The 18,467-nt window shown below is 51.1% G+C and overlaps 1 protein-coding gene across 5 annotated transcripts in view; it reads left to right on the top strand.

The window, feature by feature from the left end:
* Positions 1-17,561, top strand: part of PRDM2 (PR/SET domain 2) — a 129,743-nt gene extending 112,182 nt beyond the window's left edge. For 4 of the 5 annotated variants that reach the window (XM_034955733.3, XM_034955757.4, XM_063594685.1 and 1 more), the window contains one exon: positions 8,911-9,054. In XM_034955733.3, coding sequence (XP_034811624.3) covers positions 8,911-9,031 — 121 coding nt within the window. In that variant the 3' untranslated portion in view covers positions 9,032-9,054. Of the gene's footprint in view, positions 1-8,910; positions 9,055-15,645 lie in introns of those variants that run through there. The other variant, XM_034955791.3, reaches the window with a different exon arrangement.
* The last annotated feature ends 906 nt before the right edge of the window (positions 17,562-18,467 follow it).

Here is an 18,467-nt window from a genome sequence, read left to right as displayed (position 1 = left end):
TGTGATTTCAAATAAAGTGGTTAAGCGAGGCTCACTGGGAATGAGACATTTGAACAGAAACTTGAAAGGGGGCCTGGGAGTGAGCCACAAGACCACCTGGGGGAAAAGCGTTCCAGGAACAGCCTGTGCCGAGTCCCTGATGCAAGAATGGGCCACTGGAAATCTGAATGACTGAATGAAAGAATGAATGCATCCTTGAGGCCAGGAATAGAGCAGATGTTCTATTTCTAGACATGTTCTATTAGACGTTCTATTGTATAGATAATGCCCTTGCATTGTCTTCAGACTAGCAAGGAATTCTGACAAGTAAGAAATTAGGATCCCCAGGAGACGATGCTCTGAGGCACCATTTCTGAGCTTTCCTATGAGCCGGGAGTGGACCAGGTGTTTGAGGTTTGCCCTCTGCCCAATCCTTCCCCGTCCGTACAGATTGGATGGTGTATGACATCCCCCTGTGCTTTCAAAGTCCATTAGTTTTTGTTCTAAGTAAAATGTCCAGAAATTTCCCTCCTAGAGTAGGCAGTAGAGCACACTTTGCCAGAGGCCAGACACTTCTGGGCAAAGTCTGTGTGGGGCACACAGCAGGTTCCTCCCAACCCTGCTACTATGTTTAAAATGTTCAACCACTGTGTATGAAAATCTTACCAAGGTAATGCTACACTCCCCTGCTTTCTAAAAACAGTTGATGCTGGGCCGGGCGCGGTGGCTTACGCCTGTAATCCCCACACTTTGGGAGGCCGAGGCGGGCGGATCACGAGGTCAGGAGATCGAGACCATCCTGGCTAACATGGTGAAACCCCATCTCTACTAAAAATACAAAAAATTAGCCGGGCGTGGTGGCGGGCTGAGGCAGGAGAATGGCGTGAACCCGGGAGGCGGAGCTTGCAGTGAGTGGAGATCGCACCACTGCACTCCAGCCTGGGCGACAGAGTGAGACTCTGTCTCAAAAAAAAAAAAAAAAAGAACAGTTGATGCTGAACTTGTCCAACCCTTTCTTGATGTCTAGGATTTAGGACTACGTATCTCATTCATTTTGCCGGGATTTTATGGAGGAACATCTTTGGGAGCTTAGAAAGTCCATTTTCCCTCCCCTGCACTGAACAGATTTCTTGGTGTCTGAGAACAGCTGTGCAGTGGGAATACCACAGAGTCCTGAATTGCTCATTTCTTCCTTCCTTACATGTTGAGGGTCTATTATTCACTCACGCACAATTAGGTACTAAGAATACAATGATGAACAAAACTCAACCACGCTCTGCCATCAGAGACCTTACGGCCCCCTGGGGAGACCTGCCTTTATCAGACAGTCACAGATGCATGAGAAACTGCCCGTGTGGGGGCCGGTGTGGGAACCTGACCAGGGCCATGTTGCCTCAAGAGGGCGACCACAGAAGCATCTCCAGAGCAGTGGTTCTCAACCCAGCTGCATGTCGGAATCACTGAAGAGCTTAAAAATACCATTGCCCAATCCTGCCCCAGAGATCCTGATGTCATGTCCTGGCGTGCAGCCCAGGCCTCTCTAGGTGAATCTAGTGAGGAGCCGAGGCTACAGGCCACTGGGAAATGGGGTCTACCCAGATTAGCTGGAGTAAACAAGAACGGAAGGGGAGAGATGGGCTGGGAGGGCAGTGCAGGCTGGACTTGATGTATCAAGGAACTTGGACTGCGTCCTGGGAGCCATGGGGTTTTGATAGGTTGCAGCAGGGGCATGTCGTGGTCCGTTTTGCCTTTTGGGAAGACCGTCACACTTCTGTGGAACAGATGGGAGGGGAGCCAGTGTGGAAGTGAGAAGTCCAGGGAGGAAGGCGCCTTGCAGGACTCCAGGTGAGAGGTGGTCCCCGACAGTGGTAGAAGAGGAAGGAAGGCGGACTCAATGGAGCCAGTGGCAGGTGACGTGTAGCAGGAGAGGGTGACGGAGGGACCATGTTGACTTTCAGGTCTCTGGCTTTCAGGGCACAAATGCAGTGCTGTTCACCAAGAACAGGAGCAGGGTGGAGTGGCAGGCGTGAGGTGGGGTCATAATTTAAGTTCAGGAACTGATTTAAGGGGCCTTCTAGATGTCCAAGAGATGTCATGTCAGTGCGTGAATGGAGTTCAAAGGCCAGATGTGGGCTGGGCGTTGGCGCCGGTGAGTCATCTGTGTGAGGCTGGCCGTGGACGCCAAAGCCACGGATGCATCGCCTAGGGAGGGAGTCACGTGCAGAGATGACAGGCTGTGGTCCAGACCCCGTGTTCAGATCCTAATCTCACCAAGCATGACTCTGGGCAAGTTGTCTTAACAAAATTTGGGCTGCCATAACAGAATACCATGGACTAGGTGGCTTAAATGACAGAAATTTTTTTTTCACAGTTCTGGAGACTGAAAGTTCAAGATTAGGGTACCAGCATGGTTTGGTTCTGGTCGAGGCTCTCTTCCTGGTTCACAGACTGCCACCTTCTGTCTGTGTCCTCACATGACCTTTTTCGAGCACACACATCTTCTTACAAGGCACAAGCACTAATCCCGTCATGAATGTCCCATCCTCATGACCTCATTAAACCCAGTCACTTCCTGAAGGTCCCACTTCTAAATACGATCACGTTGGGGGTTAGGGCTTCAGCATATGAATGGGGTGCAGGGGACACAAAGGTTCCATCTATAACATTAGTTAACCTCTCTCAAGTTTGTCGACCTCTCAGGTTCCCCAAGGACAAAATTAAGCATGCATGGAACCCGGGACATCACGGCACATACATGGCCGGGAAATAGTATTTCCCTACCCTTGAACTTGCCCTCCTTTCCCGCTTCCAGGGAAGTGTCTGCTGTCTGCTACAGACTCTGTATTTGCCTCAATCTAACAGCTCTTTTCTTCCCCTTCTATTCATTTTGCTGCTTCTGATTGGCTGTGGACTTGTAAGCCATCGGCCGTATTCGTTTGAATTGTGTGTACAGTAAGAACAGCGTGCACTGAACGTGAAAGCTTGAGTTCTTTTTTATTTTCTTTTTTTTTTGTTTTGAGATGGAGTCTCACTCTGTCACCCAGGCTGGAGTGCAGTGGCACGATCTCGGCTCACTGAAAGCTCTGCCTCTGGAGTTCACACCATTCTCCTGCCTCAGCCTCCCAAGCAGCTAGGACTACAGGCGCCTGCCACCACACCTGGCTAATTTTTTGTATTTTTAGTAGAGACGGGGTTTCACCGTGTTAGCAAGGATGGTCTCGATCTCTTGACCTCGTGATCCACCCGCCTCGGCCTCCCAAAGCGCTGGGATTACAGGCGTGAGCCACCGCACCTGGCTGAAAGCTTGAGTTCTGTGTGACTTTGTGCTCCTTAGGGACAGGCTGCAGGCCCAGGCATGAATTTTAGTGCCTGCATGCAGTGAGCTTCTGTCAGAGTTTACAGATCTGGGCCAGGCGTGGTGGCTCATGCTTATAATCCCAGCACTTTGGGAGGCCGAGGTGGGTGGATCACCTGAGGTGAGGAGTTGAGACCAGCCTGGCCAACATGGTGAAACCCCGTCTCTACTAAAAATACAAAAATTAGCCGGGCATGATGGCAGGTGCCTGTAGTCCCAGGTACTCAGGAGGCTGAGGCGGGAGAATCGCTTGAACCTGGGAGGTGGAGATTGCAGTGAGCCAAGAAAGCACGACTGCACTCCAGCCTGAGCGACAGAGTGAGATTCTGTCTCAAAAGAAAAAAAAAAGAGTTTACAGATCAGTGGGCACTGGTTGTGGATGGCTCAGACTTTCCACAACGTTCTAGGCTGTTCTCTGGATTGTGAAGGTTAAGGGGCCTCTGGGTAAGTGAGGCACTGGCTCGTTAATGCTTACTTGCACAGTGACCATGCCATCACCATAACCCACAGGAAGCATCCTGTGACACTGTGCTCGCCCCCTGCTGACTGATGGGGCATCCCCTTGTAACTGGAGGCAGTGCTGGGAGCGTGCAGGCTGTCCTTGTGCCAGAGACTCTGGGCTCTGCCGTCCCTGGACAGGGGCCGGGCCTGGGGAGGGTGTGTGGTCCTGAGACCATGTTTCCTCCACCTGCAAACCAGGGGCATCCCTCATGGCTGCCTCCACCCACCCACCCAACATTTCCTGTGCCAGGTCCTGTGCCTGGGGACACAGGGGATTCCACTGTCAGCAAGACCCAGTCCCTGCCCTCAAAGACATCCTCTTCCAGTGTTGAAGGAGTAAGCAACTCGACAGGCAAGGTGATTGCTGTGGGAAAAGCTGTGAGCAAAAGGCCCAGAAAGTCACAGAAGGACAGAAGGAAGACAGAAGGGAACTCCAAAGGCTATGGGAACAGGGCTGGGGTTGCCACTAAGGTGGGGAGGTCAGAGAAGGCCTCTTTCAGGAGACACTTAAGCTGAGACCCACAAGGTGGGAGGGAGAGAGCTGTGGGCAGAGGAGGGCAGGGCAGGGGAAAGCCAGGCGGGGAGCAACCAGGTAGGAAGAGCTTGGCCTGGCTGAGAGACAAGTGCACAGGGTGAACACAGAGTGCGTGAGGGGACTGGGAGGGTCGCAAGCAGGCGCACAGCACTCTGTGTGGGAAGGCTTGGGCCACTTTTGCACTGGGCAGTGATGTGGTCCAGTGTCGTGGTCATGTCCGGTGGTCCTTATAAAGGCCTCTCTTTTTGCTTAGTGGAGAATGGATTGGTGGTGGGGGGGAGGGTGCAGCATCGAAGTGGGGACAGTGCAGTGGCAATTGCCACAGTCCCCGTGGAAGGTGTTGATGCCACAGGTTGTGCTGGGTGGTGGCAATGGGAGTGGAGAGAGGTGTGTGGACCTGGAGGCAGAATTAAGAGACCCGGAGATGGATCAGCTTGAGGGTAAGCACAGCGGGGGTCTCACAGGCCCCATGATCACAGCACACTGCTCAATGGTGTGCCTGCTTCAAATGTGTGTGGTTTCTAGGTCTATGGCCAATCCGAAGCAGCAAAATGAATAGAAGAGGAAGAAAAGGGCTATTGGGCTTTAGTTGTAACAACAACACGTTTGGCAGTGCCATTTCCTGAGAAGAGTGACGAGAGTCCAGTGTGGCTGGAGCCTGGTAGGGGCGGGAGCAAGGTGGGACCCTAGCATGTCCCACTTTGCCGTGTTAAAGTGAGATGCTCATTAGACATCCAAGTGGAGGGGCCCGGCAGACAGTGGGTGTGCGGGTCTGGAGCCCTGCCCAGGAGTTTGAGCCAAAAGTCTGACCGAAGTGTTGACACAGAAGTCTTACTTGACATTCAATCTTTAAGGACCAGTCAGGACCCTGGCTCACCTCCTGCTCCGATGCTTCCTGGGGTCACACCCACTAGGAGCATCTCACATGTGCTGGATTCTTCCCAGAAAGCAAAGTGCTCTCAATCCTGGTCACCAAAATGCTTCCAGCCCTGCTCTCTGTTGGCAGGCTGGCAGGGACTGTCTCCATTTTACAGAGGAGGAAACCGAGGCTCCGAGGCCGAGCGACAGGGAGTGGCTTACCCTGGGCCATACAGTCAATGAGAATGAGGATTATTAGAGGCCACCCCCAGGTCTCCAGCAGCCATACTGCATCCTCCTGGGGTGATGACTTCTCCATATGAGTCCACCAACCGCAACTGCTGCAGTCACGACACTGTGCTGATACCTACTGGAGTGCCAGGATGCCCTGCACAGAGACCTTTCTCCAAAGTTAATCATTACTGTAACCCCAAACTGGTCTTCCCGCTTTGCAGAAGATCAACCTGGAACTCAGACAGGTCCATGACTCACTGAGGTCACACAGCTAGTGGGTGGGAACCAAGAATCATGAGGCTCTGCGCTAACTGCTACTGTGCCCTGGAGAAGCACCCAATTCCGGAGCCTTGGTCCTCGGTATTTAACATCTCGGGGCTGGGGGCACTGTGCTCTCATGAGTTCTTTGACAGTGAAGCACTTCTTGATCAGGAAGGACAGTCCCCCACGACATCCTGTCCCCGTCCTAACAGGAAACACCCAATTAGTGACCTGGTGTTTCTTCAAAATGGTGGCCTAAGGAGCTGAAAGCCCAGGGCTCTGCTCGCCTGGGAAAGTCTCCATATCCATCTGAGCCTCAGTTTTCTCATCCGTGAAAGGGGTATAAAAGCACTTGTTCTTCCTACCTCCTGGGCTGCTGGGAGGGTTCAGAGAGAAAACTGAGAAAGTCCTTGGGAGTCATGGAGGCCATGTTCATGTTGGCTGCTGTGGTCCTCCATTAGGCCAGGCAGTGGATGAGGGGTAGCAGAGGGGCCTCTGCCTTCAGGGGTTTTGCCCCGGACCTACTCGTTCCACCCAGATGGACGCCCTGAGCCGGGGAGGAGGCGCGCCCCCTGGTGGAGACGCTATGGTTGCTGCATCCGCAGGAGCCCAGGCGGAACAGATGCTAAAGGGAGCGGAGACACACTGGCTGGCTAGAGAGGCCTGGGAGGTCGAGGTGTTATTTTTGTGTGATCGATCTGGCTTTTGGATATTTAATAGCAGAGAGAGGGAGAAGCTGGATACTGATGATGCAGGGCTTGTCTGTCTCCAAAGCTTCTGCTGGTCTTGCTACACCACTGTAGACATTTCCCTGGGAAGGGGGACATCGTAGGGAGGGGACCTGCTCTTTGCCAGCTCTGTTTCTTATTGCCCAACAGGACACAGGAGTCCATGTCTCCAGCAGCCTCCCAGCTGGCTGTCTCCTCCCAGGTTGGGTCTCCTGGGGCACCAGCCAGCTAGAATGGGGTTGGCGGGGGTGGCCACTAGCTGCTTTGGTGGCCCGTCAGGAGCACAGTTGTATGAAGCATGGGTCCTCCGTTTCCTCCTTAACTCTTGCACAGGCGAGTAGACTGAGCTGACCGTGGGCCTTGGCTGCACAGCACGGGGGAGGAATTCAAACAGGGGCAGCCCTGACCTTGACAGAGAGCCAGGCCCTTGGGGGAGGCTCACTCGTGACAACAGCAGGTCTCTTAGTCTTGTCTAAGGCTTTTCTCCAGCACCTTCTACATTTGCTCGTCTGTTGATGCATTTGCTTATTTTAATATTGATTGAGGGCTCCCTTGCCAACATTGACACTGTCAGCATTTGGGGCTGGTTAAATCTTTGTTGTGGGGGCCTGTCCTGGGCACTGTAGGTTTAGCAGCACCCCTGGCTTTACCCTCCAGATGCCGGTAGCAGCACCCTTCCCTCAGGTATGAAAGCCAACGATGTCTCCACACATTACCAAGTGTGTACCCTGATTGAGAACCACTGATGTGAGCTCTACCGTGTGCCAGCTTTGAGCTGGACTCCATTCCCGCCTCCTGTTCCCGCAGGCAGAGCTGGCTCTGCAAACACCTGGAGCAGGTAGGGTTCCCGGTGTGTTTGTCCCTCCTGCTTTCCTACCTGCCTGGCCTCCCACCTCCTCTGACCTGGGCCGCCTTGTCCAGAGGCCCCCCTCACTTTCCATTCTTCCATCTAGAGAGGTAGACAGGTGACAGGCTCTTTGTGCCTCAGTTTCCTCATCTGTAAATTAGGGATAATAACAGTATCCACCTGGGTAGGTTTTGTGAAGAGTTAGATTGTTTGTCTATGGAAAATACCTAGCAAAGTTCTGGACATGCAGTGAGCCTGTATGTATCACTCTTACTCAGTGGATGTTTGTTTGTTTGTTTATTTATTTATTTGAGATGGAGTCTTGCTCTGTTGCCCAGGCTGGAGTACAATGGAACAATCTCGGCTCACTGCAACCTCTGCCTCCCGGGTTCAAGCGATTCTCCTGCCTCAGCCTCCTGAGTAGCTGTGATTACAGGCATCCACCACCACGCCTGGACAATTTTTTTTTGTATTTTTAGTAGAGACAGGGTTTCACCATGTTCGCCAGGCTGGTCTTGAACTCCTGACCTCAGGTGATCCACCCGCCTCAGCCTCCCAAAGTGCTGGGATTACAGGCGTGAGCCACCGCACCTGGCCGGATGTTTATTTTTATTGTGCCAAGCTGGGGATGCAACAATGAACAGGACAAAGATCCTGACCTTGGGATCTCAGAGCTCATGAGAAAGGCAGACACCTTATTCTGGGCTTTTAATTCAGGTGGGATGGGGACACCTAAGGGGCCTGTTGGAGGAACACCCCACCCAGGAGTTAAAGAAGGAAAGCTTCCTGGAGGAGGTAGCATCCCAGCTGGGCTATGAAAGAGAAGTACGAGTTAGCTGAGTGACGAAAGGAGAGGACTAATGGTGTGAGTTATCTATCTTTTAAATAAAATTTTTAAAAGCCCTTCTGAAAAAATCAAATCCCATTTACTGGGGGCGGTGGTTGGGGGTGCTTTTCTGTACAAATAGTACAAAACCATGCCCCCGAAATTCCTAGATTCACCTCTTTGGGAAGCCACGTCACCCCTGTGAGATACTCAGCATGGAAGTGCTTGGCACAGGATAGATGTGGAGTGTGGGGTTAAGGGCAATGGAGCTGCCTCCATTCCCCACAACCCAGCCCATGTGCAGGTGTGTTTGTACTTTGATAATAGTAACCTCCCCAGATGCTTTTTTCCTTATGGGTGTCGGGGCCTGGCAGGAGGGGAGAGCAGGGAGGCAGGTGGGGAAATGGAATCAGAGAAGGGCACAGCCGCTGTTTTGATGCAATCGGAGTCATTCTGGCTCACCTGCGTGTCCACTGGGGGTCACCAGATGGCACTGCCCATCATGGTGTCTCAGAACCAGCCCAATGGACGCTCCTCTTGCCCGTGCTTCTGTGATTGCCTCCGAGGGGAGAGAATTGGTGGATGGGACACGGAGAAGTGCACATTGGTGGTTAAAGCTCATGTCCTATTAGCTGACGCCAGGCACCTGGCCTCAAGGTGTCCAGGAAGTGCAATCCTGTCCTGGCCTGGGAAGTGGTGACCAGCACTAAGGAAGCCCCCCCAGCAATGTCTAGGGCACCGGGCTGGGCTCCTGTGACAATGTGTGTTGTTCCTCTTCCTGCACAGCTACAGCCTCCGCTTGGCGTCCCGATGCTGTCCACCAGCGGCCCCGTACATCACCAGGCAGTATAGGAAGGTCAAAGCTCCGGCTGCAGCCCAGTTCCAGGGACCATTCTTCAAAGAGTAGACACTCTGGCTGCTCCCTGACAGGTACGAGGCAGGATGGAACAGCTTCTGGCACTGTTTGGGTGGGTCAAGGGGGTGTGGGCTTGGGTCTTGGGTGGGGAGGGAAGGAGAGAAAGCAGTGGGTGTGATTGCTTGTGTGTACCAGGCACGGTGCAGGGCCTCCCTCCAGGAGGGCACTTAGCTGAGTGCAGACTCCGGACCACCTGTTTCACATCCCAGCTCTGCCACTTGCTGGCTACGAACTTCAAGCAAGTTACTTAGTCTTTCTGAGCCTCAGTTTCCACATTTGTACAGTGGGCACTACAATAGGACCTACTTTATAGGGTGATTGTGACAATTACGAGTGTCAAATGTGCGAAGCACCTAGAAGAGTGTCTGTCACATAGTAAGCACTAGGTAAGTCATTATTGGAGTAATAATGATAAAACTAGTAATTATACTCAGTTCTTAATTGCCTCGGAGGCGTTAAGCCCAGAAAAGACGACCGAGTTCCTATTCTCACAATGTATTTGAAAGTAAAAATAATACAGGTGGAGTAACCCTAATCCAAAAATCCAAAATCTGAAATGCCCCAACATCTGAACTTGAGTGAGGACATTCAAAGGAAATACACTCGAAGGAAATGCTCATTGGAGCGTTTCAGATTTCAGATTTTTGGATTAGGGATGCTGACCCAGCAAGTATGTAGTGCAAATATTCCAAAATCCAAAAAAATCCAAAATCAAAACATTTCGGGTCTCAAGCATTTCAGATAAGGGATATGTAATCTGTCCTAATCCATAAAATATAAAACTCAGATTTATTTTGGACTAAAACAGCCTCTTCCTAGGTTTTCTGATGGTAAAAACCTGGAATTACTCTAAGATTTCTGTTGGATAAAAACATGGAAAGCAGACTTTTCATTTTTGGAGTACCTGGGTTCTGCTGGTGACCCACAAGCAGGCTTGGCCCTCCCTGTTGGTGACACCACACAACTGCATTCATTGTGTCCCCAAGGCCGGCATCTCAAAGTGATCAGAGGACCTCATACATCAGAAGATCTAGGATGCTTTTATAAATACAGACCTCAGAGTCCAGTTCCAAATGTACAAAATGGCCAAAAAGGCTCAAATCCCATTTACTGGACTATAGTACGAATAGGGCCAAACCCCATTAAAAAATCCCGAGTTCAGCCGGGCGCGGTCGCTCACACCTGTAATCCCAGCACTTTGGGAGGCTGAGGCGGGCGGATCACGAGATCAGGAGATCAAGACCATCCTGGCCAACACAGTGAAGCCCTGTCTCTACTAAAAATACAAAAAAATTAGCCGGGCATGGTGGTGGGCGCCTGTAGTCCCAGCTACTCAGGAGGCTGAGGCAGGAGAATGGCGTGAATCCAGGAGGTGGAGCTTGCAGTGAGCAAATCCTGAGTTTACATCTCTGTGGGAAGTCACATCACCCCTATGAGATACCCAGCATGGAAGTGGTTGGCACAGGACAGATGTTGAATACGGGGTTAATGGGAGGGAGGGGACTGGCCACCACCCCCCACAGCCCTGCTTGTATTGGTGGGTGGGTATTGATGGCACAGGCCCATCCTGGTGGGTGTGACCAGGGAACCTGCATTAGCAGCTGGCCCCCTGGTTCTGGGACACATGTAGGTTTGGGAATGTGTGCTTAACATGAGGCAGTGGTTAAAACACAAGCCAGGGTCATTTGGAATGAGAGTATAGTTCAAGGCAAGAATGGGCTGAATTCTGAAACTCTGAGGTCTTTTGTATTATGCCAGGAAGAGAAGACCCTTTCTTCCTTCTGCCTGCCCTCCAACCCCAAGACCTCACTTCTCTCTTTCCTTTTTTTTTTTTTTTTTTTTGAGACAGTCTCGCTCTGTCGCCAGGCTGGAGTGCAGTGGCACGATCTTGGCTCACTGCATCCTCCACCTCCCAGGTTCAAGCGATTCCCCTGCCTCAGCCTCCTGAGTAGCTGGGACTACAGGCACCCGCCACTACTCCTGGCTAATTTTTTTTTTTTTTTTTGTATTTTAGTAGAGACGGGGTTTCACCATGTTGGCCAGGATGGTCTTGATCTCCTGACCTCATGATCTGCCTGCCTCTGCCTCCCAAAGTGCTGGGATTACAGGCACGAGCCACCGCTCCCGGTTGTTTACTTCTCTCTTTCTTAAGCAGTTGGAGTTTCTGGCTTGGCTTTATTCCTTTGGGGTTTGGGGAGGGGAGCAAAAATAAAATCCACTCTTGCCCAGAGAGTCTGTGGTCTGCTGCTGGAACTGAACCTGGCTCTCTGGGGCCAGCTGCTCCCTGAGAGGGGAACCTGGAGACTTGACCCTGAGCTGGAGTCTCATGGAACAATGTTGAAATGGACTGTAAGTTAGTACAGAGCTGGGAGGCCCTGGGAGAGGTACCTCCCATTTTACAGATGGAAAAATTGAGGCCCCAAGAGAAGAGACATAGGACGTGGCTAGAGTCTTCTGGAAAATGAGAGGCCATGCCAGGATGAACAATTCCGACTCTGGGAACCATTTGTGTCCAGCATCCTCCTTGCGGCCAAGGCTGCTACGTGAACCTTCTGTGTTGATGGGCACCCGGGACTTGCTTCCACCCCAGAGCAGGTGTTCTCTGCAGCCGGAGGGAGAGCCAGGTGCAGCTGGGCTGGCTTCCTAAACAGACTGGGCCGTTTCTGTTGGCCACTGCAGGCTTGGCCATGACGAAGATGAAATGTATGTAGCATTTGCCAAGCCTTATGAATTTAGGCTCTGCCCCAGCACCAAGCACTGTCCTAGGTGGTGGCCTTCTTTTTCCTTCTTTAAAAACATACAGTTTCCCAAGCGAAGCGATCAAATGAAGAGAGGCCTAACGTCGTTTGCCTCTGCATCTTGTGGTCTCTGTTTGCTCACCAACAACGAAGGCTCCAAACTCAGCAGTTTCGTGTAACTTGCTCCTTAAAATCTTCTGTAGCTTTTTTTCCATTTTTTAAATTGGTACTTACACCAAGCATGTGCTACTTATATTATTTTTAAAATAATTAAAAAAAAAATCTCTTTATACTGTTTGCCTTAGTTAGCTCAGGCTGCTATCACAAAATACCACTGACTGTGTGGCTTAAATATTGAACAGAAATTTATTTCCTGATGGTTCTTGAGGCTGCAAGTACCAGATCAGGGTGCCACCATAGCCAGGTTCTGGTGAGGGCCCACTTCCTGGCTTGCAGACGGCCACCTTATTGCTGTGTCCTCACGTGGCGGGGGCCTGGGGGAGAGCAAGCTCTCTGGTGTCTCTTCTTAGAAGTCCACTCATCTCATCGTGAGCCCTGCTTCGTGATCTCATCTAAGCCTAATCACCTCCCAAAGGCCCCACCTCCAAATACCATCACAGGGAGGGGTTAGGGCTTCAGCATAGGGTTTTAGGGAGACACAGTTCAGTCCATAGCACTGTTTAACATAGCTCCAGATTTATGAAAATGCCACAGCAAAGTATTTTAGTTCAGGAAGGTGTGTGCAGGTCAAAGCCCTCATTTTACAGAGACGGAAACTGACACGGAGGGGCGTGTGGCAGAACTGACATCAACACTCTGGTCTTCTGATTCCTGGGACGGATCTTTGACTTCTAATTGGGCCGTGCCTCCTTGCAAAACTGTGTGTGCATGTGGGTTTTGTTCAGAAAAAAGGATGGCCTTCTCGAAGGACCCATGGCTTTGGCTGCTTAGCCTGCTCTTGCCCATTCCGGATTCAAGGCTTCCTCACCCGTCTCCCGGACAGTTTGAGTGCAGCGAGAATGAACACAGAGGAGCTTGGTTTCTGGCAAGCCCTGCCTTTCACCAGCCTCTGTGGCACCCTCTTTACTGTGACTCACACAAAGCCCAGAGGTTTCTGTTCACTTTTAAGTGCAGTAAAGTGCCACACTGCCTAGTCTATAGGGAGGCTTCCTTTGCACATCCTGTCTTCACCCCGTGTCTTTCCTACCCCGGGGGTTCAGCGGGAGGCCCAGGGAAGGGACAGCCTCTCACCTGTTTGGCCACCATTGTGATCCTTCTCTCAGCTGTTGCTGCTCCTTTGGCTAAGACCAGCGGCCTCAGGGCCCTCTGTGGGCAGGATTTCTGACATGCGCTCCCTCCTGGGGTCCTGGGAGTGGGGGGTGTAGAGGTCGCCCATCCCGGCCCGTCTCCCTTGTATGAGAGCTCCCCTCCACCTCAGGTCCAGCCCCCAGCTCCTGCTGCTGTGGCCTCCCCAGAGGGCTGCCCTCTCGGTGGGGGACTGGCAAGATGGCTCCTTTAATGGATCCCACGTGACCCAGGGGAGACCCACACTTGCTGGCCACGCCAGGCCAAGGGAATACAGCCACTCCATAGCCGGCCCCGCCTCTGCTTCCTTTTCTTCCCCCTGCCCTGGCTCATGGGCACGGGCACACAGGCCAGTCTGCTGCATAAGCAGGTGTCCTCTGGGAAGGGACGCCTCCTCTCCTGAAGACATCCCACTCCCCCGCAAACAGCCCTTTCCAGCCCCATCGAGACATTTCAGGGAATTGAAATGAACATGCGTAGTGGTTAGGTGCACAGTGTCTGGAGCTATCCCTTCAGCGGCTACTTCACGCCTCTGTGTTTCAATTCACGCATCTGCGAAATGGGTTAATAATAATAATAATAATACCTCTCTCATGGGTTTGTTGAGAAGATTGCATAGGTTAGTGAATGAAAAACCCTTAGCAAAGTGCCTGGTGTGCAATTAGCCTTCCATAAACAACTGGTATTATTATTATTATTATTGAAATATTACATTATTAGTGGTAGTAATAATAATAGCAGTAGTTATTTTTAGTAATAGTAATGGTGACCAGGTCCACTGGGCAAGAGAACTGTATCCCTGAACTTGGCCCAGCCCAATTCAACCCAATGCAGTGAACATTTATTTATTTATTTATTTATTTATTTATTTATTTATTTATTTATTTTGAGACAGGGTTTCACTCTGTCGCCCAGGCTGGAGTGCAGTGGCGCAATCTCAGCTCGCTGCAACCTCTGTCTCCCAGGTTCAAGGGATTCTCCTCCTTAGCCTCCTGAGTAGCTGGGATTACAGGCACCCACCATCACACCTGGCTAATTTTTGTATTTTTAGTAGAGACTGGGTTTCATCATGTTGGCCAGGCTGGTCTCGAACTCCTGACCTCAAGTGATCTGCCCACCTCAGCCTCCCAAAATGCTGTGATTACAGGCGTCAGCCACCATGCCCAGCCTGCAGTGAACATTATTAAGGATTCACCCATGTGCTCAGCTCTGGACTAAGCACTGTGAATGTGGTTTCTGCGGAGGAAGCATGCGGGAACAGCCATCCCATCCCGACTGGAAGAGCGCACAGATGCTGGAGTGAGTGAGCCTGAACTGGGTTCAAGTCTCACCTCTGCTGCTCATCATCGGCAGACTTGTAAAAATTTCTCCTCTCTGAGCCTCCATTTCTTTCATATAGAATGGGGATCTGTGCTGCCTGCCATGAGGGTTGTTGTGAACATCCAAAGGAAATTAAGTAGGAGTACAATCACTTTGGAAAACTGTTTGGCAGTGTCGACTGATGCTGAACATGTGGGTACCTCAGGACCCAGCAGTCCCACTGCAGGGGACACACTCAGCAGATATGTACCCACGTGCACCAGGAAACACCTATGAGAATGCTGATGTGTATTCTATGGACATCCTGCGACCCAGCATTTCCGCTCAGCACAAATGCATACCTATATGCACCATACGTGTCCTCTAGACACATACGAGAATGTTCCAGCAGCATGACTCACTTGGCACCAAACTGGAAGTTCCCAGTTGTGGATCAGCAGAGGAATAGATGGATAGAGGTGGTGTATTTCTTTTTCTTTCTTTCTTTTTTTTTTTTTGAGACGGAGTCTCGCTCTGTCTCCCAGGCTGGAGTGCAGTGGCATGATCTGGGATCACTGCAAGCTCCGCCTCCCGGGTTCACGCCATTCTCCTGCCTCAGCCTCCTGAGTAGCTGGGACTACAGGCACCTGCCACCATGCCTGGCTAATTTTTTGTATTTTTAGTAGAGACGGGGTTTCACCCTAGCCAGGATGGTCTCAATCTCCTGACCTGGTGATCTGCTCGCCTCGGCCTCCCAAAGTGCTGGGATTACAGGCGTGAGCCACCGCGCCTGGCCGAGGTGGTGTGTTTCTATAATAGCACACTACATAACAACAAGGTTGAAAACATCAACCACACGTACAGAATGGGTGGCTCTCACAAACACTCGGTGGAAAAAGCCAGACGCAGGAGGAGATTACTGGTTGACCCTATTTATTTAACTTAAAAAATGGGTGAAATCAGTCTATGCTGTTAGAGGTGAGGACAGCGGTTCTTCCCGAGGGCAGGAGGGTTCATGTATCCTTAAAGGGGTCATGGGTCGGGGGCTGATGGGTGGCTGTCACATTCTGATTCTTCATCTGGGTGCCAGCTCTGCAGGTGTATTCACTGTGAAAATTCATCAAGCTGTGCTTTTTGCTCTATGTATGGTATGTTTCAATAAACAGTTTAGTTACAAAATTAAGTGCAATAACGCATGGACCACCATGGTCGGCACTGAATGTGTGCTTACCGTTATTATTTTTATTTTCTTTTTCTCCTCAGCACCTGAAGTGACCTGGAATCAGTGAAGCCAAAGGGACTGGCAGTCTGCCCTGCAGGGAGTACTGACCTATCCCAGTTGTGTGAGGCTGCGAGAGAAAGGGAGTGCATGTGCGCGCGTGCATGTGTGCGTGCGTGTGTGTTCACGTGTTCTCGTGCGGGCGCGTGAGTGGTCTTCAAACGAGGGTCCCGAACCCCGGGGCGGCAGGAAGGGGGCCGACTCCACGCTGTCCTTTGGGATGATACTTGGATGCAGCTCTTGGGACCGTGTTCTGCAGCCCAGCCTTCCTGTTGGGGTGGGGCCTCTCCTACTATGCAATTTTTCAAGAGCTCCTTGACCCTGCTTTTTGCTTCTTGAGTTGTCTTTTGCCATTACGGGGACTTTGGTTTGACACAGGGGTCAGCCTTAGGAAGGCCTTCAGGAGGAGGCCGAGTTCCCCTTCAGTACCACCCCTCTCTCCCCACCTTCCCTCTCCCGGAAACATCTCTGGGAATCAACAGCATATTGACACGTTGGAACCGAGCCTGAACATGCCCCTCGGCCCCAGCACATGGAAAACCCCCTTCCTTGCCTAAGGTGTCTGAGTTTCTGGCTCTTGAGTCATTTCCAGACTTGAAATTCTCATCAGTCCATTGCTCTTGAGTCTTTGCAGAGAACCTCAGATCAGGTGCACCTGGGAGAAAGACTTTGTCCCCACTTACAGATCTGTCTCCTCCCCTGGGAAGGGCAGGGAATGGGGACGGTGTATGGAGGGGAGGGATCTCCTGCGCCCTTCATTGCCGCACTTGGTGGGACCACGAACATCTTTAGTGTCTGAGCTTCTCAAATTAGCTGCAATAGGAAAAAAACAAATTGGGAAATGAAAAAAAAATGGGAAGATTAAAAAGCACAGGGGGAAGAAGAGATTTTGGAGGCCATCCTGCCAGGGGCGGACGGGGCTGACTCCTGCTCTCTGGAGGACGGTCAGTCCATGTCTCGGAGAAACGGGTGAGCTGAGCTTGGCGTTTGGACCCAGTTCAGTGAGGTTCTTGGGTTTTGTGCCTTTGGGGCAGACCCCAGACAAGGATGTCTGAGACCACTTGGGCGCTGTTTTCTCAGCTCCAATTTCAATAGTGAGCTATCAAACCCAGAGCGGAAGGAGGGAGCTCTGATGAGCACGATTTGTCACACGATAAAGGGATTTTTTTTTCAGGGCTACTACGGTTGATCTTGCAACTCTGTAAATATGTATGTAGACACTTTTAAAAGCACGTATTTATGTCCCTGACTGTAAATGCTCCATTTTTAAAGTTTTATAACTTGTGTTATTTAATGAGTCAGTCAATCGGCTGCAGTATGGGATCTGATAAGGATCTAGGAGAAGGGTCTCATGCGGACCCTCACATGGGCAGATAAATGGTGGTCATTGGCCGACATCGCAGTTTTCCTGTTTCCCACCCAGCTAAAAACCGTTGTTTGTTTTAAATTTTCATAAACTGGAATCCTTTCACCCGCTCCTACAGCTAACCCTCACAAGCATGAAGTGCTGTGGCTGTTCCTTATCCTAATGATGCGCTTTTGTCCCGTAAATGTTAACACTCATGAAGCATACCCCAGCCTCTCAGTTCTTGAGAGCCTCCCCCTGCAGCAGCAAGGAAAGCTCACGAACCCCAAACCTGGCAAGTCACCTGCAGCCCACGGTGAGCTCTGGGAAGTGTGGTTGAGGCCTTGGGGTCACTCCTTTTTTGCATGTGCAAATGTGCTGGTCACCCTTCAACGCTCCCAGACGGTCAGGAAAACTGTTCCAATCGTGAAAAGGGGGGATGATTTTGTAAAAGTGGCGTTTCCTGGTCAGTGGTGATCTTCAAGACGACAGCTCTGTATCTGCCATGTGAAGAGAATTAACAATAAAAGTGTGAAGAGCGATTGTGAGGAACAAGCCTGGGAGTGATCATTCTGGTTTCTGTGCTCTGTCTTCTGTGTTGGTGGTTTCGGTGGGAGTGGGGTGGGGGTCCCTGAATGCTCCCTCCCAGCAACGGGAGGAACCAAGGGCTCAAGGAAGCTCACTCTGGAAACGTCCCACCTGGTAAGTAAGGCTACTCTGCCACCTGCCAGCCAGTGAGTTGAACCACATCACAAAGACCACAAAGACCTCTTTTGATTGCAAATATATTCTCGTCTTTAAACAGACTTATTAAGAGCTAATCCACAGATCATACCACTTACCCACTTAAGCCTACACATTAGTGGCTTTTAGTATATTCAGTGTCATGCAGCCACCTCCACAATCAATCTTTTTTTTTTTGAGAAGGAGTCTCGCTCTGTCGCCCAGGCTGGAGTGCAGTGGCATGATCTCGGCTCACTGCAAACTCCGCCTCCCGGATTCACGCCATTCTCCTGCCTCAGTCTCCTGAGTAGCTGGGACTACAGGCACCCGCCACCACGCCCGGCTAATTTTTTGTATTTTTAGTAGAGATGGGGTTTCACCGTGTTAGCCAGGATGGTCTCGATCTCCTTACCTCGTGATCCTCTCGCCTCGGCCTCCCAAAGTGCTGAGATTACAGGCGTGAGCCACCGCACCCGGCCTCCACAATCAATTTTAGAACATTTTAATCACCCCTAAAAAGAAACCGCATGCCCATTAGCAGTTACTCCCCATTTCTCCCAAAGCCCCTACCCTTAGGCAACCACAGATCTACTTTCTGTTCCTATGGATTTATCTATTCTGGACATTTCATAGAAGTCTAACCAGATAATATATGGTCTTCTGTGACTGACTTCTTTTACTTAGCATAATGTTTTCAAGGTTCGCCAAGGTTGCAGCACGTGTTAGTACTTCATTCCT

The sequence above is a fragment of the Pan paniscus genome, chromosome 1 (genome assembly GCF_029289425.2).
Source record: "Pan paniscus chromosome 1, NHGRI_mPanPan1-v2.0_pri, whole genome shotgun sequence".
NCBI lineage: Eukaryota > Metazoa > Chordata > Mammalia > Primates > Hominidae > Pan > Pan paniscus.
Note: the sequence above shows the minus strand (reverse complement) of the source record. Positions and strands in the feature narration are given on the sequence as shown.